The sequence below is a fragment of the Macrosteles quadrilineatus genome, unplaced genomic scaffold (assembly GCF_028750875.1).
Source record: "Macrosteles quadrilineatus isolate MER2022 unplaced genomic scaffold, UCM_ALF_1.0 Scaffold_7__1_contigs__length_78375512, whole genome shotgun sequence".
Taxonomy (NCBI): domain Eukaryota; kingdom Metazoa; phylum Arthropoda; class Insecta; order Hemiptera; family Cicadellidae; genus Macrosteles; species Macrosteles quadrilineatus.
This window is the reverse complement of record NW_026542600.1, coordinates 15229358-15250202: the sequence shown is the minus strand read 5'-3', so window position 1 is coordinate 15250202 and position 20845 is coordinate 15229358. Positions and strand designations below refer to the sequence as shown.

The 20845-nt window shown below is 33.4% G+C and overlaps 1 protein-coding gene across 1 annotated transcript; it reads left to right on the top strand.

The window, feature by feature from the left end:
* The first annotated feature begins 3174 nt into the window (after positions 1–3174).
* Positions 3175–18689, top strand: LOC128998446 (uncharacterized). Its single transcript, XM_054424575.1, has 6 exons — positions 3175–3229; positions 5538–5613; positions 6082–6145; positions 7619–7727; positions 8487–8579; positions 18617–18689. The coding sequence occupies exons 2-5, from the start codon at positions 5569–5571 to the stop codon at positions 8575–8577; spliced, it is 309 nt and encodes a 102-aa protein (XP_054280550.1). The 5' UTR covers positions 3175–3229; positions 5538–5568; the 3' UTR covers positions 8578–8579; positions 18617–18689.
* The last annotated feature ends 2156 nt before the right edge of the window (positions 18690–20845 follow it).

The window sequence follows — 20845 nt, the reverse complement described above, 5'->3', positions numbered from 1 at the left end:
GATTTTTCGACACACGAACATCGTTTACGGCGAAGGCTCTATGACTGACTGAATCGGATTGAACTGGATCGAGTTAGGTATCGTTCTTTTTGTTAGATTCAGAGCTTTCTCCGGAGGTCTATCTCTAAGCGCTATTCTTTTTAGTTCCGAAAATATTGTAGCAGACAGCTGACAAGCGTATTTTTAAACAGCTTGGTTAATCTCGGACCGATGACTGATGTGTTTTATTACGTTTATCATTGTTTTAGTGTTAAAAATCAAAAGTAGTGATATACGTGGTGCATTATAAGAAGATTTAAGTGATTTTGAAGGGCTGGTTGATGATCCTGAAGAAGTAGGTAGTGATATTGATGTAAATTATCAGCCAGATTCCTAGCTATGGTTAGGCTATGCATTCTTAGCTAAACGCTATGTACTGAAATCTGTTTTTTGCCCATAACTTATTTATTTGCAAATCTACTTCCTTATATTATTATATATTTGTAATCCTCATAAAATTTAGAACAAAGTGGCTATTTTCAAATATTTATAGGCCTATAGCCTAATTTATACAATTTCATTGAGCGCGAACTTATTTATTTTTTTTTTTTTTCCAAAATATTTTTTTTTTACCTAAAAATTTTTTTTTGAAACAAATGTTCCTTATGTTTTATATATAATATTGAAGCCCATGATTTTCCAAACAAAATGGTATATAGAACAGTAGAATTAACATTGTTTTAAGCTTCCCAGATCCGTTTTAATAAAACCTTGCAAATGCGCCAAAAATTGGCGGACATTAAGGCCTAAACTATGGACACTCGGAGGGATATATAAACACTTTTTACTGAAAGGACCTCCCTACATAAGAGTACCAAAAGTTAAGTCTACATAACTATACAAATGTCCTATATTTTTCTGCAGGTTTGCTGCGGCAGGGGTACTTTTATATAATGCGTATCAATGATTTAGTGCCACTTACAGTAATAGCTCCTTCCGTGTAGGGAAATTTGCTAAAATTGATCAACCAAATAATCATTTGTATTCGTTTAAACAGACTGAACACTGTTTACAGCATTTGTTTCAACAACCATACTGTATGCTCTATTACATACAAGTTAAGGAGCAACTAACAGATTGATTTGGGACTCAATATTCATGTTGTTTCTTGTATATTTGTTTAGTTTAATTTTCACGTCATGTGTTTACTGTAATTGCCCATTGCAAATGACAAGAATCTACGTTCAGTTCATATACAGGGTGATCATCTCAAGCGAGGCCACCATTAGGATATCGGAAACGGTAAGAATTAGAGAAAACTTTAAATGGGGGACATTCCTTTATTTTTCGTGCAGAAAAAAGTATTAATTTAGTTTTCAAAATTCAGCCGCTATTTTCCAATATAGCGGTCAACTTTGAAATTTTCTTAACACCTTACTTTATAATTTTTTCAGATAGAAAATGCAATTTAAAAATATTTCTATTCTTGGCATTTATTTCTCCAAAGTTTAAGAGTTACAGCCTAAGAAAAAATTACTTTAAATGGTGTACATTTGGCATCATGTAGCTCCTAAACAAGCAAGTTTAGAGCAAGAATGTGAAGTAATAGTAACTCTTAAAATTGCATCTACATTCCTAAAAGACCATTGCTCTAAACCTACTCGTTTAGGATCTACATGATGCAAAATGTACACCGGAAGTAATTTTTTTTTGCTGTAGCTCCTAAACGAGTAGTTTTAGAGAAAAATGTCAAGGATTAAAACGTTTTTAAACTGTATCTAATATCTGAAAACATGATAAAATAAAGGATGTTCCATAAGAAATTTCAAAGTTGGCCACCATATTGGAAAATGGCGGCTGAATTTTAAACAACTGAATCCACATTTTTAACTGCTTCAAAAAATAAAGCAATGTTCCCCATTTAAAATTTGTTCTAATTCTTATCATTTCAGATATCCCAATGGTGGCTTTCTTAAGTTGATCACATACACATACACATTTATACATATTCTTTAACAAGATTGTAAAACATAATTACAGACTAAAATGGTAGGTAATTGGTTTCAACGGTACAAACGGCAAAATCGGGATTTTCAGCTACATATTTTTGAGCCTCTTGTTAATTTAAATTAGGTACACAACATTTTTATATGTTAAAAGTTTGCATGAAACTGCCATAGAAACACTTTTATGTGTGTATATTTTATGATTCATGCAGAGTTACTTTTACATCATTGTTAAATATAAGACTATACACCTAAGTCAAGCTAAACCTCACACACACTCACGTTCAAATAAAAATATCTTTATTCACATCTGTAGATAGGTACACATTTACATTTTATATAGTGTAGAATAATTTGATATTATAATACAAAAATGTTAAAAATGTACTTCTTAGAATATTAGAAGTCATTAGGGCCACTATTGTAGGTACACTAAGTAGGTCACAATCATCATGGTTAAGTTGGCTATTAATGGGTCTTCTTCATGATATTTATTTATTTATTTATTTGTTAATGGTTGCACTATTTTTACATAAAAAATACAATAATCTTACATACAGAAGAAGCAGAAAAAATCACAGGCCAGTACAAAAGTAGTGAAAAAAAACTGGAAAACAATACTTCAATAACAAGACATAAAAAGATAAATAACAACTATAAATAACAAACTATAAATAACAAACTATGAATAACAAACTGTAAGTAACAACTATAAATAACAAACTATCTGAACAAGTTGACAAAACGAGAGATTCGAAGAACAAAACCAGTATAGGAACATTAACAATGATGCAATGCAGTAGCCGAGTGAAGAGGCAGAACAAACTTCATGAAAAACAGATACAACTTACAGAAAAATAACAATATGATAAACTCTGTACAAGAACAAGATATAACAATAACAACAGGATAGACTATATTAACAAAAATAAAGTAGTATTAACAAAAGTAAACCTTTATTTATTTCCCACGGTTAAACCAATTATACAAATTTGTCTACATCAAGATGGTAGCCTAAGATATTAATACTAAATAAATTATTGACTAATTTACATTGATAATTAACATTTGTGTACAGAGAATGATCAAGAAAGGAGGAGGAGGAATAAGATAAGAGAGCTTCAATGCTACCTCCCGTTCATGCGCAACATCGTCAGGTGCATATTGAGTCGCAATGGTGAAAACGAACGACGCATTCGGCCTCGAAATCGGCTCCTCAGAATTTACCTTATACTCAATAATGAGTAAGTACTCTTGAATAGTAAAATAATTTTGTGACTGAGCTTTCCTTTGTTTATCTTTCTTGATGCAGGATGCTTCTTTTTGCCAAGTTAAATTTTCCTATTGTCTGTTAATATGAATTGTCTCCAGTAAATTGTTAATTTAAGCTTCACATGGCATATACAAATATACCTTCTCTAAGAAGAGGTTTACATTTAACTTCTGTCACGTGTTTTTATATATTTATATGCAAACTGTTACGGTGATAGTATAAATAAGTATTTTGTAAGTAATTTTGTTTCTTAATTAACTCAAAAATCGTTGATTTTATAAAAATTTTTAATGGCCGCCATTTTGTTTTATGAATTTGAAAAATCGTCATAATTTTTTGTAGCTTTGTCTAGTTGTCTATAATGTTTGTGCAAAGTTTCCATTTCGTATGTTTAACCATTCTTTGGAAAAAAATTAATAACTGAAAAAAACAAAATGGCGGCTGTGTGAGTAACTAAGGACTTCCGGACAATTTAAATATGACATTTAGGTATGTTTCTTACCCAGGAGCAATGCCCTAAAATATTGGTAAAGAGTTCCGGGACACCCTGTATATACACATATATAACAATTTGAACGAATGGTGTTTTTGGCCTCTGGGGACATCAAAATGAAAAAGTAAATCGGTCCCGGGTCTAGGTCTTGCCGTGCCAGCTACGGTAATAGCTACTTCCCAATAGGGAAATTCGCTAAAATCAAGAATTTGATTGCCAAGAAATTGTTTTACTTTTTATGTTTGTAATATAATTGTTGGTGTAAAAAAAGTTAGAGCGGCTTTGCATTTTTTCTTAACTTTGGCTATTTAAAATCACCTGCCTAGTACATAAATGCCTTAAAACTAGTAAAAGATGGTATTAACAAATCGAGATAACTATGAAAAATGCAAATTTAAAATGTATTTCACCAAACGAATTAAATTCCTCATTTTAACCTATAAATAGTAAGAATGTTTTATAAACCGGAAAAAAAAATTAAATGATTGTAATTATTTTTCTAAATGCTACTTTTTATATAGGTAAAAATATATTTGTTATTTTAAGAAACTCTTAAGAAACACGAATAAATTGTTAATTTGTACAGATACATCATATTTGTTTCAAAAACACAATTAAAGTAATGATATGTTCAAAGTCCAGGCCAATTCTTTCAACTTTGATCTTCAATAATAAATAATGGTTTTTATAGAAATGATTGACACCATTCGATAGGAAATTTAAATTACTTTAAGAATACCATCGGTGAATAACACAGGTGTTTTAGTTTAGCGGCAATTTTAATTTGAAACAGCGCACGTCACATTTTCCCTATCTCTCCCTTGTTATAGCTGCGGCTTTTTGCCACTCTACGGCTCTGCGTGCCCCTCTAGTGTTCTGCTGAAGCTGGCTTCACTGCAACATGACTATTCCTATTTGCGTGCCCTCTCCTTAATACGTTTGCTGCTGAAAACCTTTAAATAGATGTCGCCAATTGCGGCGAGGTTTTTATTCAAAAGGTTTAAACCAAAATAACAAAAAGGGAACAAGGAAATATAATGAATCAACATTCATAATACTATGTAAATGTAATATAAAATATAATACATATATAATATGTAAATGTAAAATATAACATTCCTTTGATAGACCATTTCATCAACTGTTGCTTACATTGTATCTGCTTAGTGTCAAAACTACGTAAATCCATTGTGCAATATGGTTTGTCTCATTAGTTTTACTTTTTGAAGTAAAGTAGGCCTAATTAATCATTGTAGGTTGTGCAAAACTGAATCTGTACTGAGTAAAATACTGTACCGAACCGATAGCGGTAATTAGGCCATGTATTGTACTATTCCACCTTTTTTATGTATTGCAGACCCCTAGTTATTTGCCTTAGTGACCTGTTGATTGTGCACAATGTTTTGCTTTTGCAGCTCGCCCATAATAAGACTAAGTAACGAATCAATGATTATTAACTAGTGTACTTTATTTAGCTACTACAGGGTTTAAGGTTTAAAAGGCGTCTTTACAGCATCCAAAATTGAGCAGTTTTGACAATAAAGTAAAATAATTTTACATACTATTTAACTTAAAAGTTACCTACTTAAATGCATGTTATGTCCAAAATCTTCCATCTCAGAACTAAATCCAAGGTGGTAAGATATTTGAGCCATTCTGAAATATCTTACCACCTCCTTATAGGTTATACTGTAGGGGGACTGATTCTCCAGCCAAACATGGACATTATCATTTACTTTTAGTTACAAAATAAGCAAATGTATTTATATCATTTTTTTCCTTTCAGGATACATTTGTCCTTGAATCAATTACACAAAATGGAGAGGTTTCTTAAAATAATATACCGAATATTTAAAGACAAGGTGAGTATATATATGTTTATATATATTTAAATATATTTTTAATTTAAATTTATATTTTTTATTTTTATTTATTATTTTAAATATATATTTTATATATATTTTTTATTTTTATTTATTATTTTAAATATATATTTTATATATATTTTTTATTAGTACAGTAATGTCTTGTTTATTGCATATTTGAAGTGAATGTTAATGTTATTAAAATTGTGATAAAAAAATTATCCATTAGGTACATTCCATTTGAGTACCTTAGGTTTATTTTTTAATTTCTAGTCAATAGCCAATTTTTTATTTCACCTAAACATTTACATTAAGCCAGTATAGCTGGGTAAACAGACGAAATAGTCAAGGTTTACAATGAACTTAAAAACTAGTACAATACATATAATTTACATTCTTAGCTAAACTATAGAAAATTAGAGACTTACTTTTTGAATATTTTAACTGAGTAGATTGTTTTAATAGTTTCAGGGTGAGATACCCCAAAATGCTCAACAAAGAAGTGATTGTCAGCCTTCAACATCCACAGGTAAATCATGTTTTAGTTCATTTCAACCAGCCTTTTTAAGTACTAAAACACAAAACCTCTTGGGTTGTCTCAAGAAACACTATTCATGATTTGTATACATTTGCTGTCTATACCTAAATATACCGGGTGGAATAAAAGTCCCAGAACAGTTAAATATTTAAAAAAATAATACAGATAGAGCTAATAGACTTCGTCACATCCATTTTAAAATATTACTAAGTGATGCGCTACCTCTTCAGGGGGGTGGTCCGTATGAAGTCAGAAGAAAATCCTGCACATCAAATTAGAGGTATTTTTTATTAAAATCAAACACCACAAATTTGAGTAAACAAACTTAGTAAAAAATGGCACATGTTCAAAGATTTCTTGAATCAGAAATTTTGAATCATTGAACGGTTGCTATTTTTTACTTATGCTAGTTGTTCTTTTGAGCTCAAATTTGCGACATTCTATTCTTCTAATAAAAACCTTTAATTTGATGTGTTTAACAACCTGTGCTTATTAAAATAAATGCAAATATATGGTATTTGCCGACCAGAATTTCCCTGCAAGTCCTTCGCTTTGCCTGTTTGGACCAAACTCCTCAAGGCCTAATAAAATTTAATTTGTCTTGTTTAACTGATTAAAAAACCATAACACACGCATAAAGTAAAATAACTGAGTTTATACTCGTTGCCAGATAAAATAAAGGCAAATATATGAGCCTAAAAATACTTATGAAGACTTGGAAAACACGGTATATAAATGTTAATGCTTACTTACTGGTAGAATTTACTAGACTGTGTCCCAATTCTGTTTGCCTATTCTCCACTTCTTCTTCATGGCCTTCTTAATATATTTATTTTGTTCTTGTAAATTATGTATACTAATAAAGGAAAACAAATTAATATCATCTCAAAACTAGAACAAATTGTAAAACCTCTTGTGAAGTTTCTGTGAGAGCTGAAACTCTACTGGACTGAACCTGTTTTAGGACTTCGTTCGCTTCAGCTTCTCCATGAAACATAAATTACTAAATCTTATTGGAGGGAACTTATTAACTTTTATTTAAAGATCAAGTTTCCTAGGAGGTCTTCTTTCACGCTGAGAACGATGAAGAGGTCCTCCAGGGATGGTGTTTTCACTATCTTCATTGGGTCAGGTCCATGAACTTTATCGTCTTGAATCATTGGTTGATTCATCTGGCAACCATAACAAAATGAATACTCTTCTATAGTACAATGCTTGCATTTATCATTTTATTCTATGCTCTAGTGGGAGCCCTCTGACGAGGTAGTGTATCATTGCATAGCAAATTCCTAAGCGTGTTATGTTTGAACGGCTGCTATTTTTGATCAATTCTCCTGTTGGGTTTGTGGCATTGTATTTTACTAACAATTATCTTTATTTTGATGTGCATATCAACATATGCTTACATTTAAGATTTTCTTTTGAATCCTAATAACTCCAAATAACTTCTAATGTGTGTTTCAGAAGGTCAGAGCCCAAGATGCAATGATGAAGGAAGTGGCAGCACAAGACCATCCTCTCATGATCCGAGAGAGGAGGATAGGACCGAAACGCGTATGGATAGTGAATCAAGGTATGGACAGCCGAATGTTTCACCCAATGAAGAATTTGAATGTTCTACCAATAGCAAATTACCGAACAAAAGTCCCACATCAGAATCAGCCGAGACGTATAAATTTCTTTCTATATTCAGAATGCATTAGAAATCTATATTTTACAGAGTTGTTCAACACAGTTAGTTAGGAGATTTTCTATTAGTGTTTGACAAGAGGTTTTTTTTTAAGTTTTTCTCAAAAAAGATTTATTGAAATGAATTTATAGTTTAAAAGGAAAGTCTTTTTTTGCCCTAGCATGCTAGGCACGAGCCCGGAATTGTTTTTCTCATTACTTCAGGCTAGACCTAGGGGTTGCGGCATTATCACATGAATAAAATCCATTGGTGATTTGATGGGATTTGAACCCGGGACCTTTGTTAGCTTGCCTTAGAAAATTAAGAATCCAGATTGTACTCAGGAAGAACATGTAATTTTAGTGGCTGCACTAGACTATACTTTTCTTTGTTTTCTCACACTGCTCACTACTATAGATTTAAAATGGCACTCAGTCCATACCTCTTTGTTACCCCTACATTCAACGTTTTAAGTGGGACATACTATCTTTTGGTATTTTTATTGAGTTGTACTTTTTTTCAATTTGTTATGATGGTGCCAAAACAATACATTTTAGTTTTGTGTGCTTACTAAAAAATTGTTAAAATTGCATTTTGAAAGTTTTCAATGTTTGAATATAAATTTCAAGATTTTCAAACGGTTTAATTTTTCCTTGTTTTCAGAATTGTCCACGAACCTGATTTCGATCCTTATTTAATGCCGAGATTCACAGATCCAACTGAAAAATACTACGAGAAGCCAAAAAATGAGTAACGGTAAGTAATTGTTTACTGTTGTACATAGAAAATAATTCTGAACTTATTCCTTTGTGATACCTATTGGAAAATCATATTTTGTTAATTCTGAACAGAATGAAAATAGTTTAGTTCTACCAAACAACATTTTTACTATTATTATTTTTTTCAATAATGCTACGGCACTACTCCAAATTCTAAATGTTTATGTTCTTAAGGCCTGCTTCAATCTTTCCTTGATACATATAATTCAATAACCAAACAATTGTAACTTTTGCTGTTTGCGTTGCTTTACTTTTAAATTATTAATATCTCAAAAGCCCTAGAAGATATTTTTATACAGCTTGGTATACACTTTAAATCTACAGGTATAAACATTCTCCGAAAATATCTTTGATCAGGCTCATCAAATTTCAAAATGGCGGCCATTTAAAATCAGGGCCGAACGTACGTAGGGGCGGACGAGGCAAGCGCCTGGGGCCCCCAGGCCCTCCCTCGCACCGTAGTTTTTCTTCAAGTTCAAAAATTAATTAGGTGCTAACTGAAGGACCTCTCTCGTTTTGGGTTAGTTGAAAATTATGATTGTGGGAAACTATTACGAATAGCAGAAATTGCCGCGATCGCAAAAAAATCATGATAGCCGTTGCCGCGATCGCGGGAAATCACAAATTTTACCGCCATTGAAATGTAATCCCAGATAATGGCCGCGATTGCAAAAATTGTCACTAGTATTGAGATGATGGTGGATGTTGCCACGATCGTGTAGGACACTTGCCTCGGGTACGATAGGAGCGGCGAGCAGCAACCTGAGCGGCACACATAAGCCGCGGTGGTGGCTACGATACAAGCGGCACATTTAAAACGCTCATAAAATTTCCTTGGTTGTAGGAGTCAGTTTAGTCAAAAATGGCAAACTGTGCTTACCTTAGTTTTTAAAGAACTTAGTTTTTAAAAACCTCAACCCTAACTTGCTCCTATACTTTTCTGGTGACTGAAGTGTTTTAACACTTCCGTGCTGGTCATTCCACAAACATTCCCTGGACTGCACCTCACGTATAAACCCGTATCACATGTTTGCTGCTGTTTCCCTGTCATTTTAGGCCGAACTGAAGCATGACTCACCTGAGCTGCGAGCGCCATTTTCGCGAAAATCGGTTTTGACTTGGAACCATGAACGGCACTGAGCGGTGCCGCTTACCGCCGCTCGCCGTTTAGACGTATCATGGCCACCCTCAACAAATATACAAGCAACTAAATGAGACCCGATGTCAGAGCGCACTCATGCCGCTCGCCACTCGTATCGTACCCGGGGCTTTACAATGTTACTGCAATTCTGGCATTGCCGCGATCCCGGGAAATAGTCACAGGATTTGAACAAATCGCTGGAGACGATCGCGGCAAAACCTGCATGTGGTATTGTCCCAATCGCCGTGGTTGTGTAAAATAAAGAGGTTCACATAGTTGCTTGGAAGATAAACGAATATTGCCGCGATCAGAAGACTTGATCACATGTGTTGCCGCAACCAAGAGAAATTTTTGCGGATTTTACCGTGATCGTAAATAATGGTTACGGAACTGCTGTATTCGCGGAGACCATCGGACACGATTATAGGAAATCCAGACATATTTTGGGGCAATCCTTATATATAATACGTGAAGGCGATTTCTACGAAACACTACTCCTCTGTTAATAATGGATGGATTTTTACAAACGACGTGTCAAAGTAAATTATTTTTCGTGTAGACGCCCCCTTTCACAAAATCCTGTAATAAAAATCCTCGGGCTTTGCCCCACAGGCCATCAAAGTTGTAGTTTCTCCCATAAGATTAACATGGGGGAATCTAAATATTTAATTGGAGACTTTGTCCCCATTAATTTCAGAGAACGGCTGGGCGTAGAAATTTGGTAGAGGTGTCCAAAGAAAGGTCTTGGTCTGTAGATGAGTTATCAAAAGAAAAACATCTGCCATGCACTTAGGACGTTGCAACCTCTTCTTGACTGGGAAATGTTAGTTGCAGTCTACTATGGTTGTTTTTTCTCAGTCATGACTTATGGTATTGAAGTCTGGGGTGGTTCTTCCCATGGTGATAAGGTCTTTACCGTACAAAAAAGGGCAGTACATATCCTCAGTTGCTTACCACCACTCCATTCATGCAGAGGAGTCTTCCGGGAGAACAACATTTTAACTTTGCCTTCTATATTCATCTACAGAGCAATAATGTAACCTCATTTTCGGCCCTAGGTACGAAATATACTATTTCGACCCCTTTTAACGGACGTTTTTTGTGCCGTTTTTTTTCAAAACATTCTGACTTGGATAGGCCTACACGGAATGCACCATTTTTTTTATCTAATCAGTATTTTTACAATCCCATTTTGGGGCTTTAAACGGCACACAAAATCGTCTGTATACAATGGTTCTTATAACGCTTTTCATTGAACACTATTAGTCAGATCCACTTGAGAGACGTGCTATTGGCTTTGATTTGAAATGAAAGAAATATGTTTTCTTAAACTATTTTTTTCTAACAAAAACACATGAATCGCAAAGAAAAATTACATACTTTTACTGAAAGAATAATATACAATTTTAAATTAGTTAAGTTTGGTACAGTAGTAAGTATTTAGTTCACACTTTCCTTCTTGATTTTAACCTAGCAAAAGAATCTTTCAGCTATAGTGCTGCCACTGCGTAGTGGTGTATGAAGTAAACAGAAGGGAGTGTTTTCTACGTTTGTCACTAGACATAGCGGCCGGCACGGCGACCCGCTCCCGCGGCGAGCGTGTCCGCCAGACCAATAGGGCAGCACGGACAACTCTACACAGCTGTGTAATAAACTATTGACGTTTGTTTGACTTGGATGCGTTCTGAAATAGTTGTATACTTAATCAAAATATTTGAAATGGCAATTTTGCCGTTCCCAAAATTATTTGCTAAAATTTTTTTTAGATTAAAACTTTGTTTTTTTATTTTTTTACCCTCAAAATTTTGCCACCCCTAAAATTTGCCGCCCTAGACGGGTGCCTAGTCCGCCTATTCGGAAATATGTCCCTGGGCAATACATTAGCTGATTTTTGTTTGCAATTTGGGTGACGTCAGCAAATTACGGGAATAGCACGTAGGCCAGCTGTAGTCTACAGGCCTAAGGTTGACGTGCCCCCCTCTCCCTCGCAGTCCCACCCCCATCCCCACAAGTCACAACTACCAACTACCGCGTGGCGACAGTCCAGTCAGTCAGTACAATAGGCTACTCCTCCCTCGGTAGTCAGTAGGTTGTGTTGTGTTCGTGTTGTGCCTGCTGCACAGTCGTCAAATCAGTCACAACACAACCTAAACTGTGACAGTCACTAGTCAGTGTTGAAACTCACACTGCAGTTAGTGAACCAGTAATAAATAAATAGAGAAGTGTTGATACAAGTAGGCCTATAAACAGTGAAACATGCATAAAAAAACCTAGTGGAATCGGGAGCCGCAAGCGGTTGGCTCAAAGAAAACAAGCTCAAGAAGCAGTTTTAAAGAAAGTTAACCAGTATTTCCACCGATACGGAATTGAAAACTCCCACCCGAAACAAAACTGGTAAAAAAACACGCTAATGTATAAATATATACCTATATATGCATATGCCTATAGTAGAACCATGGAAAAAACATACTCCCTTAGTAGAATCTTGTTCAATACGTGTGTAATGCAATGAACTGCACACTTTACTGTACCGAACAGTAATCAAATCATTGCGTAGTGCATTAAGCTATTGGCGCAGGGCAAGAGGCATTCATTGAACTCACCCCAACCGCACCTGCTGTGAATTTCGGCGAACTGATGAGTCAACCCCTCTTCCCTCTTCCACTTCCTACACTACTGTGGTCAAAACCTTAGTTTTATATATATATAAGGGGGGCGCTGCTTTTGGGTTTGCCCAGGGCGCCACTGACCCTTAACGCGGCCCTGACATACAATAAAAATTTTAACCTTCATCTTCATCAAACTAGAACTTACAAAAATCAAAATTAGACGTGAAAGTCAAACATCAAACTTTAGGTCATGTTTTATCCACGTAGATCTGTTTCAGAGTGATTAGTTGATTCATTTTTGTAAATCCTTAATTAGAAATGATAAATAACTTTTGTAGATTTTTAAAATATATTCAGAGAATAAATATTGCATGAGGTTATTAAATACCCCCCGCCGCAGCAAACCTGCAGACTAAGCGAATTTCCATTTGCCTGATTGGATTTACACTAAAATGTCTCCTTAAAAATATCACATTCCTTATTTAAATAGAATCAGTTTAACACATACTTAGGTTTGCTGCAACAGGGAGGGTAAAAGTGTTTTTTTATGTAAAATGTTAATAGTTAGTAAGAAATAAAAACATTTTCCAAATTTGGGCAGAATATGTTAATAAACAAGCAAACTACAACAGTTTACTTATTCTCCATAAGAATAACATGGGAATTTTAAATATAGGCCTACAATGTTTTGGAATTTTCTCAGTAACCATTAGGTGCATTATAACGCTTCAATATACTAAATTATTTGTTTTTTTAAGCTCTACAAACTAGTTTGGAAAGAAATTGCAAAGTTTTATGTATTTTGAGTCAAAAATGGGAAAACTCCATTTTTACCCCATAAAACCCCCCATCAACCCCCGTTCCCATGGTCAATTTTTTTATTATAATATAAATAAATATATATATATATATATGAATTCGATCGGATGGTGTTTTTGGCCTCTAGGGACCTCAAAACGAAAAAAAATGGGTCCCAGGTCCAGGTCTTACCATGAGTACTATGGTAATACCTTATTCCCTATATGGGAAATTCGCTAAAAATAAAGAGTTTTAAAGGAGTTTTACAGTAATACCGATACACAACACCTATCTTTAATGCTATTTTAATCTACTTACTAGCAAGTACTCCTGTCAGTTAGCTTGCTCCAAATACTACATAAAAAGGTATAAAATATATTTCATGTGACTGACGTAAAAAATATTTTTGAATTTCTTGTAAACACTAACAAACAAAACAACATAATGGAACTGAAGAGCTACATCGATTGCACTTTCAAAATTCAAACTCGCAGTCTCGCAGACGAATCATTCAGAATCATCAACACAGGAGAGGATCAAGGTAGCCAACGTACGTCCAATAAGGAACAACATTTTTTTCAAACTAAATTACAACAAACTATTAATTGATTATTGATTTCTTCAAATGAAGCGTGTTTAGCCAACTTTAATCAAAGTTAAATAAACTCAAAGAAACATCAAGTTTATTTGTCCAAGTCAAAGAATTTTTATCTTTGATGGATTTTTGCAAATATTTAAATTTTATTTAGTTTAAAAATATATTTTTCTTGTATCCAACATCCCAACTGTCCCAACTTGTAGCAAGTAAATTCCCAACTTTTCTCTTTCCCAGATTCTGAGGGGGGGGAGAGGCTTGCCCCCTACCCCTACCCCCTACCTCCCAAGACGATGCCCCTGCTGACAATTGATACATTTAGACTTCAGTATGTTATGTATATTAGACCATCAGTCAATGGTTTAATGTAGTATTGGAAAGGAATTTGCAAGGCACCTGCTTATAGGGTATATTGAGTTTTAATAAATACAGTTACAAAAAACTATAAAATAGTACATTGAAAATATTTTGACAGTTAAAATATTGTATAAAATCACTTTATACAAAATTCAACATAGGGTATAGTAATATTCTAACAGATTGAAATATTATTTTGGTATTACATTGCTTATAATAGTTAAAATGAGTGTGCATATAAGACAAATTATATTGTGTATATAACCATATATATATATACTCTAGACAAAAAACATAGAAGAGATATTTGATGACAGACTTACAAAACAAAAAGAAATTAAGAATAAACTTTGACGGATGACCTTTTATTTTTTTAGCCTCAGCACTCAGCATGTAAAAAAGTAATTACCCTCAGTGGGTTTGAAAAAAATAGGAATGTGTTGATTGTGTTGACAATTGGTGTTCTGCTGGGACATAGAGAATCCATCGTCAAGACCTGATACCCAACATTGAATAAGAAAAATTAGTTTGAGATTCAATTTAAATTCTATGTAAAAACTGCCACACCTAAGAGCAATGAAAGAATGTTGAGCAATGTAACTGCTTGTATTGACGCACATGAAATACCATTGTTGGATGTCAAATCTACCTATTATAAAATTATTTCCACTGTTGGAAAATGTGGAGATATTGCACAGTAGATAATTCAATATCAGACAACGCTTCTTGCTGACACTGTATTCATACTGATACTGGTATCATGTATCATGTCAGTAGGTCCTTCAAAATCAGGCAACCAGTAGAAAATATCATAAGATAAGATCATGTCAAGCTGATATGGTCATCGTCACTTTGTCCTCGTGTATTCAATAGTTTCACCTATATACTGAGCCCAACCAAAGTAGAATTTTGTCAGAATTTGAATGATCTACAGGTTCTATGAATATACTATGTTGAAAAACGGGAGCAGGTTAAATTCAAACAACAAATTAAGATTTGGTCATCACTGGCAAATCCAAACTTAAATAATCTTGTCTTAAAATTTTGGGCCAATATTTTCTAAGCTGGGAATATTTTTCACATTGATCGATTGATAGCCAGAATGACAGTCAAGGCTACGTAGCTTATGGTTCGTTGGCTTTTACATTTTATCCACACAGCTGTCCGAACATCACCCTAAAGTGAGACGTAAGATGGCAATATAACGGGTTGTGCGAATCCTATTCGAGTCTGGTTCCGAGTCAGAACCTGGAAGTGTGAGTCTGGGGCTTGACTTAGGCTCATTACGGTACCTCGAGTTGATAAAAACAGACTCGTGTCTGCACTTGACTTGACTTAACGCGACACTAAAGACAGTTAATTATTCTTAATGGTTCATAATTTTACACTTTATTCTAAATTGTAAATATAAGCAATATAAGCAATATATAAGCAATACAGGTCTTATAGTAAAATTTTGTTTTTGATATTTGTTCGTAAGATCTTCATTTACCTTTGAAATGGTAAAAACTGAATGTGCTACTTAGAATTTAAATTTGAACTGGTTTTCTTTGATTGTTCATTGCTCACTTATTTTGTTATATAAAAAATGTCTCACTACCCCACAATTGCTTCATGTAAGAACATAAAGACAGGGATTAGTTTTCATCACAAAAAATTAAAACAAAAAACAGTTGCAGCAAACCTGCCGACTAAGCAAATTTCCATTTGTCTGGATTGATTTTTAATTAAATTTAAATAGCATTAGGTGTAACGATTACCGATTACCTAGGTTTGCTGCTACAAGGAAACTAATTAAGTGTGTTTTTTAGTAAAATATTAATAGTTTAGTATAAGATAAATAAATTTGCCAAGTTTGATCAAACAAAATATATTCATAAACAAGCAATCTACATTAAAAATATTCTCCATAAGAATAACATGGGAATTTTAAATTAAAAACATTTAAATTTTCTCCGTTACCAATAAACATACAAAAACTCCTTGATATACTAAATCATTTTTTTTATCTCTTTAAAAAAAAAGTCTAGAGAGAAATTGGAAAATTGTGTGTTATGAGAGTCAAAAACGAGAAAACCCAATTTTTACTCCATAAAACCCTTGACAAACCCCGTTCCCATGGTCCGATCTTGCTGATTTGCGAACTCATTTAAGTTTATCCTGCCTTTAAGTATACCTTTAAACCAAATTTAATCAAAATCGGGCAAAAATTACTCAAGTTATCATGTTCACAGACACATATATTTTATATACAAACATATATAAAAATTTGAGCGAATGGTACTTGGCCTCTGGGGACATCAAAATTAAAAAGTAAATCGGTCCCGGGCCTAGGTCTTACCTTGACACCTACCTTTTATAGGGAAATTCGCTAAAATCCACTTTTCAAGGGTTTTAGGGGGACCTGAAGATTGAACTGTCAAGGTAAGAATAAATAATTTACATAATTAAACTGAAATTCACTACTTTCAGTTTATCTAAAAAAAAAAAAAAAATAAAAAAAAACTTTGTTAGCTAACCTTGACTCTGCCCTTAATAACTTTTGCACTGAATGCTATACAGGGTGAACAATTTAACTGTGCCACCATTGGTATCTCAGAAACTATTAGAGAGAACATTAAATGGAGAATATCTACTAGTTTTTTATGACATAAAAAATATGAATTCCAATGTTTCAAAAATAGCCATTTCCCAATATGGCGGCTAACTTTAAAATTTCTTATGTAACACCCTTCTTATGTTTGTTTTAGATTCTAAATAATTTTAAGATTTTTTTACTCTTGGCATTTTCCCTCTAAACCTACTTGTTTAGGAGCTACAGTGTGTTAAACATTGAAAAATTATCTAATGACATAATAACTATAATGACACGGCCAGCTAATTATCAATGTTGCATAGTTCAATTGACAAGGACACAATAACAAAATTATATTTACATAATCAATCAAATATGAACTATTGTAAAGATGCCAAGTTAGTTGATGTGAACGTCCACAGATGCCAGTAAGATAATTCGGAATTGCAGCCTTAATTGCACCATGACTACATAATATAAGTAGTACTGTTGATACACATTTAGGCCCAATTTTTTAGGTTTTAGATTATTTGTGTTCTTGACATACATTTTTGTTATTAACTTTTATAAAAGTACAAATAGTTTCCTAAATTATTATTGCTGAATACTGTCAGTGGCGGTTCCAAGGGGGGCTACAGGGGCTAAAGCCCCCCTTGGACCCTGGAAAAATAAATGTAAACATACATTTTATTCTTAAAACACACAATGTTATAAAACATACATCAATATAGTTTTTATTAAACTAAGTAAGGGATGGCAGGAGTAGTATTAAGTTCCACATATATAAACTTTGTGGGGCAATAGCACGACAAATAAAACAACACTATGCTATGGAAAGTCATACGCCTCATCCAATTTTTACAGCAATCAGCTGTTGACATGCGCGAGCGACTGTGACTGCGAGGACGGGGAAACAGCTTATGTGATGTTCCTAGTTGTCAAATTGCCTGCTTGCTACTAACGTACACAGGCATCAGCCATCAGCGGTAGCACCAGTAGCCTCATTGACTATAGAAACACTTGTAATTAAGTTTATATAGTCAATGCTATTACTGAATTTGATACTATACATATTCTTACAGATCTATGAAATGGAGAAAAACGGAAGGTTATAAAACGTGTCTACTTGTTTGCATGACATATAACAGGTCAAATGTTAGGTTTTTGGACAATTGGTCACAGATCTGTACTGATACCCGGCAGTGACCAGGATCCGAACCCACGACATCGCTGCCTTGGGCCCGAAATCCGCGACGCTACCAACTGAGCCACCGACTTACTAAGGTTATAATGGCTTTAGAAAGTCACCAAACGGCTTTTAGGAGGATATGGCCATAGTTTACAGTGTGTTTCAAAATTCATTAATGCAATCGTCATAGTTTAATTTTTTAAATGTCTTCTTGCTCATTACAAACAACAGGTGAAATGGGAGTTTATGGACATTGGGCACAGTTTTAGGTGTTGAAAATGGCTTTACAAAGTCACCAAATGGCTTTGAAAATTCCAAATTTTCCCCCAATAACCCCCTCCTTAACAAGGTCATAGAACCGCCACTGAATACTGTACTGTACTAAGTAAGACAAAGAAATTGTTTTATCTTGCTTCTACAGTCACCTTTTATTATGTAAACATAGATTGAGCTCTAATTATAAGGTTGAGCATGCAAGAGTCAAGCTATAAAGGTTACGACGTAATATTATTGCCAAAATTCAACAGCTCAGTACCTCAAAATTTTGCTGTAACACCTTAATAACTCGAATCTCACTTACTCTTTCAATAACTTCAATTTTTATCCTTTCCCTTCAGCTTCCAGAACCAAAATCCTACTGCATGTTAATATTTTGTATCACAGAATATTTTGCCAATTTCGGCATTCAAGAATAATTCTTTACTGGTGTTTTGCTTTAGTAGGTAGGCCTAATATTTTTTTTTCTTACAGGTGATGAAAATGAGCACAGAAAATGGACCTTCAGATGTTGACTGATGAAACTTCATATACTATAAATACTTATATATATATACTATAAATACTTATCTATTCAACAATTTTGATTTACAAAATAAGTGACTAAACATGTTTATTGTTGAATCAATCTTATCTATTTTTGTAATACTTTGTATTACCATTATGTTTTTGAAGGTAAAGCAGAAACTGCAAAGTATTCTTTAAGTTGTTCGAAATTTGATAATGCCAGGTGCATTTTAGATTCAAGATAATATATAATTTTTGTTTATGTTATTCTTTATTAGGAGATATTCAATTTTTTGTTGTTGAAATTCATATATTTAGACATTTAGATTTATATTGTTTTTGTTTTATTCAGATTTATTTTGTTCACACAAATTATGTCATACTTGTAAAATGTCATCATAAAACCATAGCACTTATTGTTCTTTATGCAGTTCTTTATCGTAAAAAATTCAGTCTTACTAGTTAGAGGAGCAATGTAGCCTATAATCCAATAAATACATTTTCTTTTGGTTATTCTCTAAAAATAAAAGTTTCTACTCACCACTTCATTAGCAGTTTGTGTGCTTTACTACTTGAAATGAAGAGTTTTGAGGATGATTTCTTTTGTGTTAAATTGTCATTTCAAGTAATAATTGTTTAAATGTCTTTTCAACATTGAATGCCAGTTTAATTAATAGAAATGCAGTTTTAAAATGACTAAGATGATTAAATTAAATTAAGGCAGATTAATTCTGATATTTAAATCTAAAATGATTCAACTAAACCTTGTTGTCACAAGAAGAAATATTTAGATTTAAATATAGGCTATATCCACTTCTTGTAACTGCTTTAAGTCTCAATAGAATCCCACAGTTTTTTTTTTATTTTCACTTAGGTAACATTTTTGTAACTTGTTACAATGCTTTGGTCAAAAATTTCGTTTTTTTAAGTTATTCTATTTTATGATTGTTTTTATTGCTACCCAACAAATACAATTTCACCAGTAACAAAAGTTTGGATTTTTTTTCGGTAATTCTTAGTTCTAAAAAACTTAATTAAAAAATGAATGTGAAATTGTATTGTTGTTATTTTTTTTGCTAACATGTAATATTGTGGAATTCTCATATAGAAGTCAGTCTTTTTCATTGTTTGTTATACCTGTCTTATGTTCGAGTAATAAATGTTGAATATCTCCAGACTTTGGCTTTCTTAATCCTCATTCATCCTATTTCATAATTTTAGGCTATTAAGATGTGTTTTACAATTCCAGCAACACATGTACATATATACCAATTGTTGAATAATCGCCATACTCAAGCATTGGCTATACACAGAATAGACTTCCCATGTGATATGGAAGTTTGAAGCCGATAAAATAGATGAAGTTCAGGACCATCTCACTCACCAGTTTACTGGTGTATTGGGTTGAATATTAATTAAAACCAATGCAGTATCATAGCAAACAGCTGATTGATTGATCACTTAACATATAATATTGTCATTAGTTGGCGACCATCTCAACAGATTTCACCACTTTTTTTGCTTCAAATTTTTACATTACATGGGAAGTCTATTCTGTGTATAGTCAATGATTATATACATTATCTGCAAAGTAAATTGGTCTCTGGTTAAGGTCCTACCAAGAGACCTACGGCGATAGCTTATTCCCTATATGGGGTTCAAAGGAGAAAAAGAAAAAGATAATTGTTAGGGTTAATTAGAAAATATAGTTATGTGAATCAAAAAGGTCACTTTAAAATCAGTTAGTTTCCAACTCCCAAAAAATATATACAAATCTATCCATAAACAAGCAAACTTTAACAGTTTACTTTTTCTCCTTAAATCATTGGGAATTCAAATGTTTAGATTACTCTGTAACCTTTAATCCTAAAATATCGCTTTAATATACAACGGTTTTGTTAAAGCTCTATGATGGCTGTAGAGAAAATTGGTAACTTTTATTTAAATGGGCAAAGATTTGCGAAGAATTACAAAATGTCAAAACCGATAAAACTCTGTTTTCATGACCTTGCTGGTTCACAAACTCATTCAAGTGTATACAGACCTACACATTCATGTCAAGTTTAATCGAAATCGGGCTAAAACTACCAGTTATTGCACACATATACTCAAAGTGTTTGCTGTGTTCAAAGTGTTTGCAGTGTTCAAAGTGTTTCTTGTGTTGTAAGTGGTTGCACAGGCACACATATACTCAGA

Excerpts from the sequence above, each read along its gene's own strand:
- LOC128998446 (XM_054424575.1), top strand. The coding sequence starts at position 5,569 with ATGGAGAGGTTTCTTAAAATAATATACCGAATATTTAAAGACAAG. Across the intron at positions 5,614-6,081 it reads ACCGAATATTTAAAGACAAG|TTTCAGGGTGAGATACCCCA; the intron begins GTGAGTATATAT and ends TTGTTTTAATAG. Across the intron at positions 7,728-8,486 it reads CGTATGGATAGTGAATCAAG|AATTGTCCACGAACCTGATT; the intron begins GTATGGACAGCC and ends CCTTGTTTTCAG.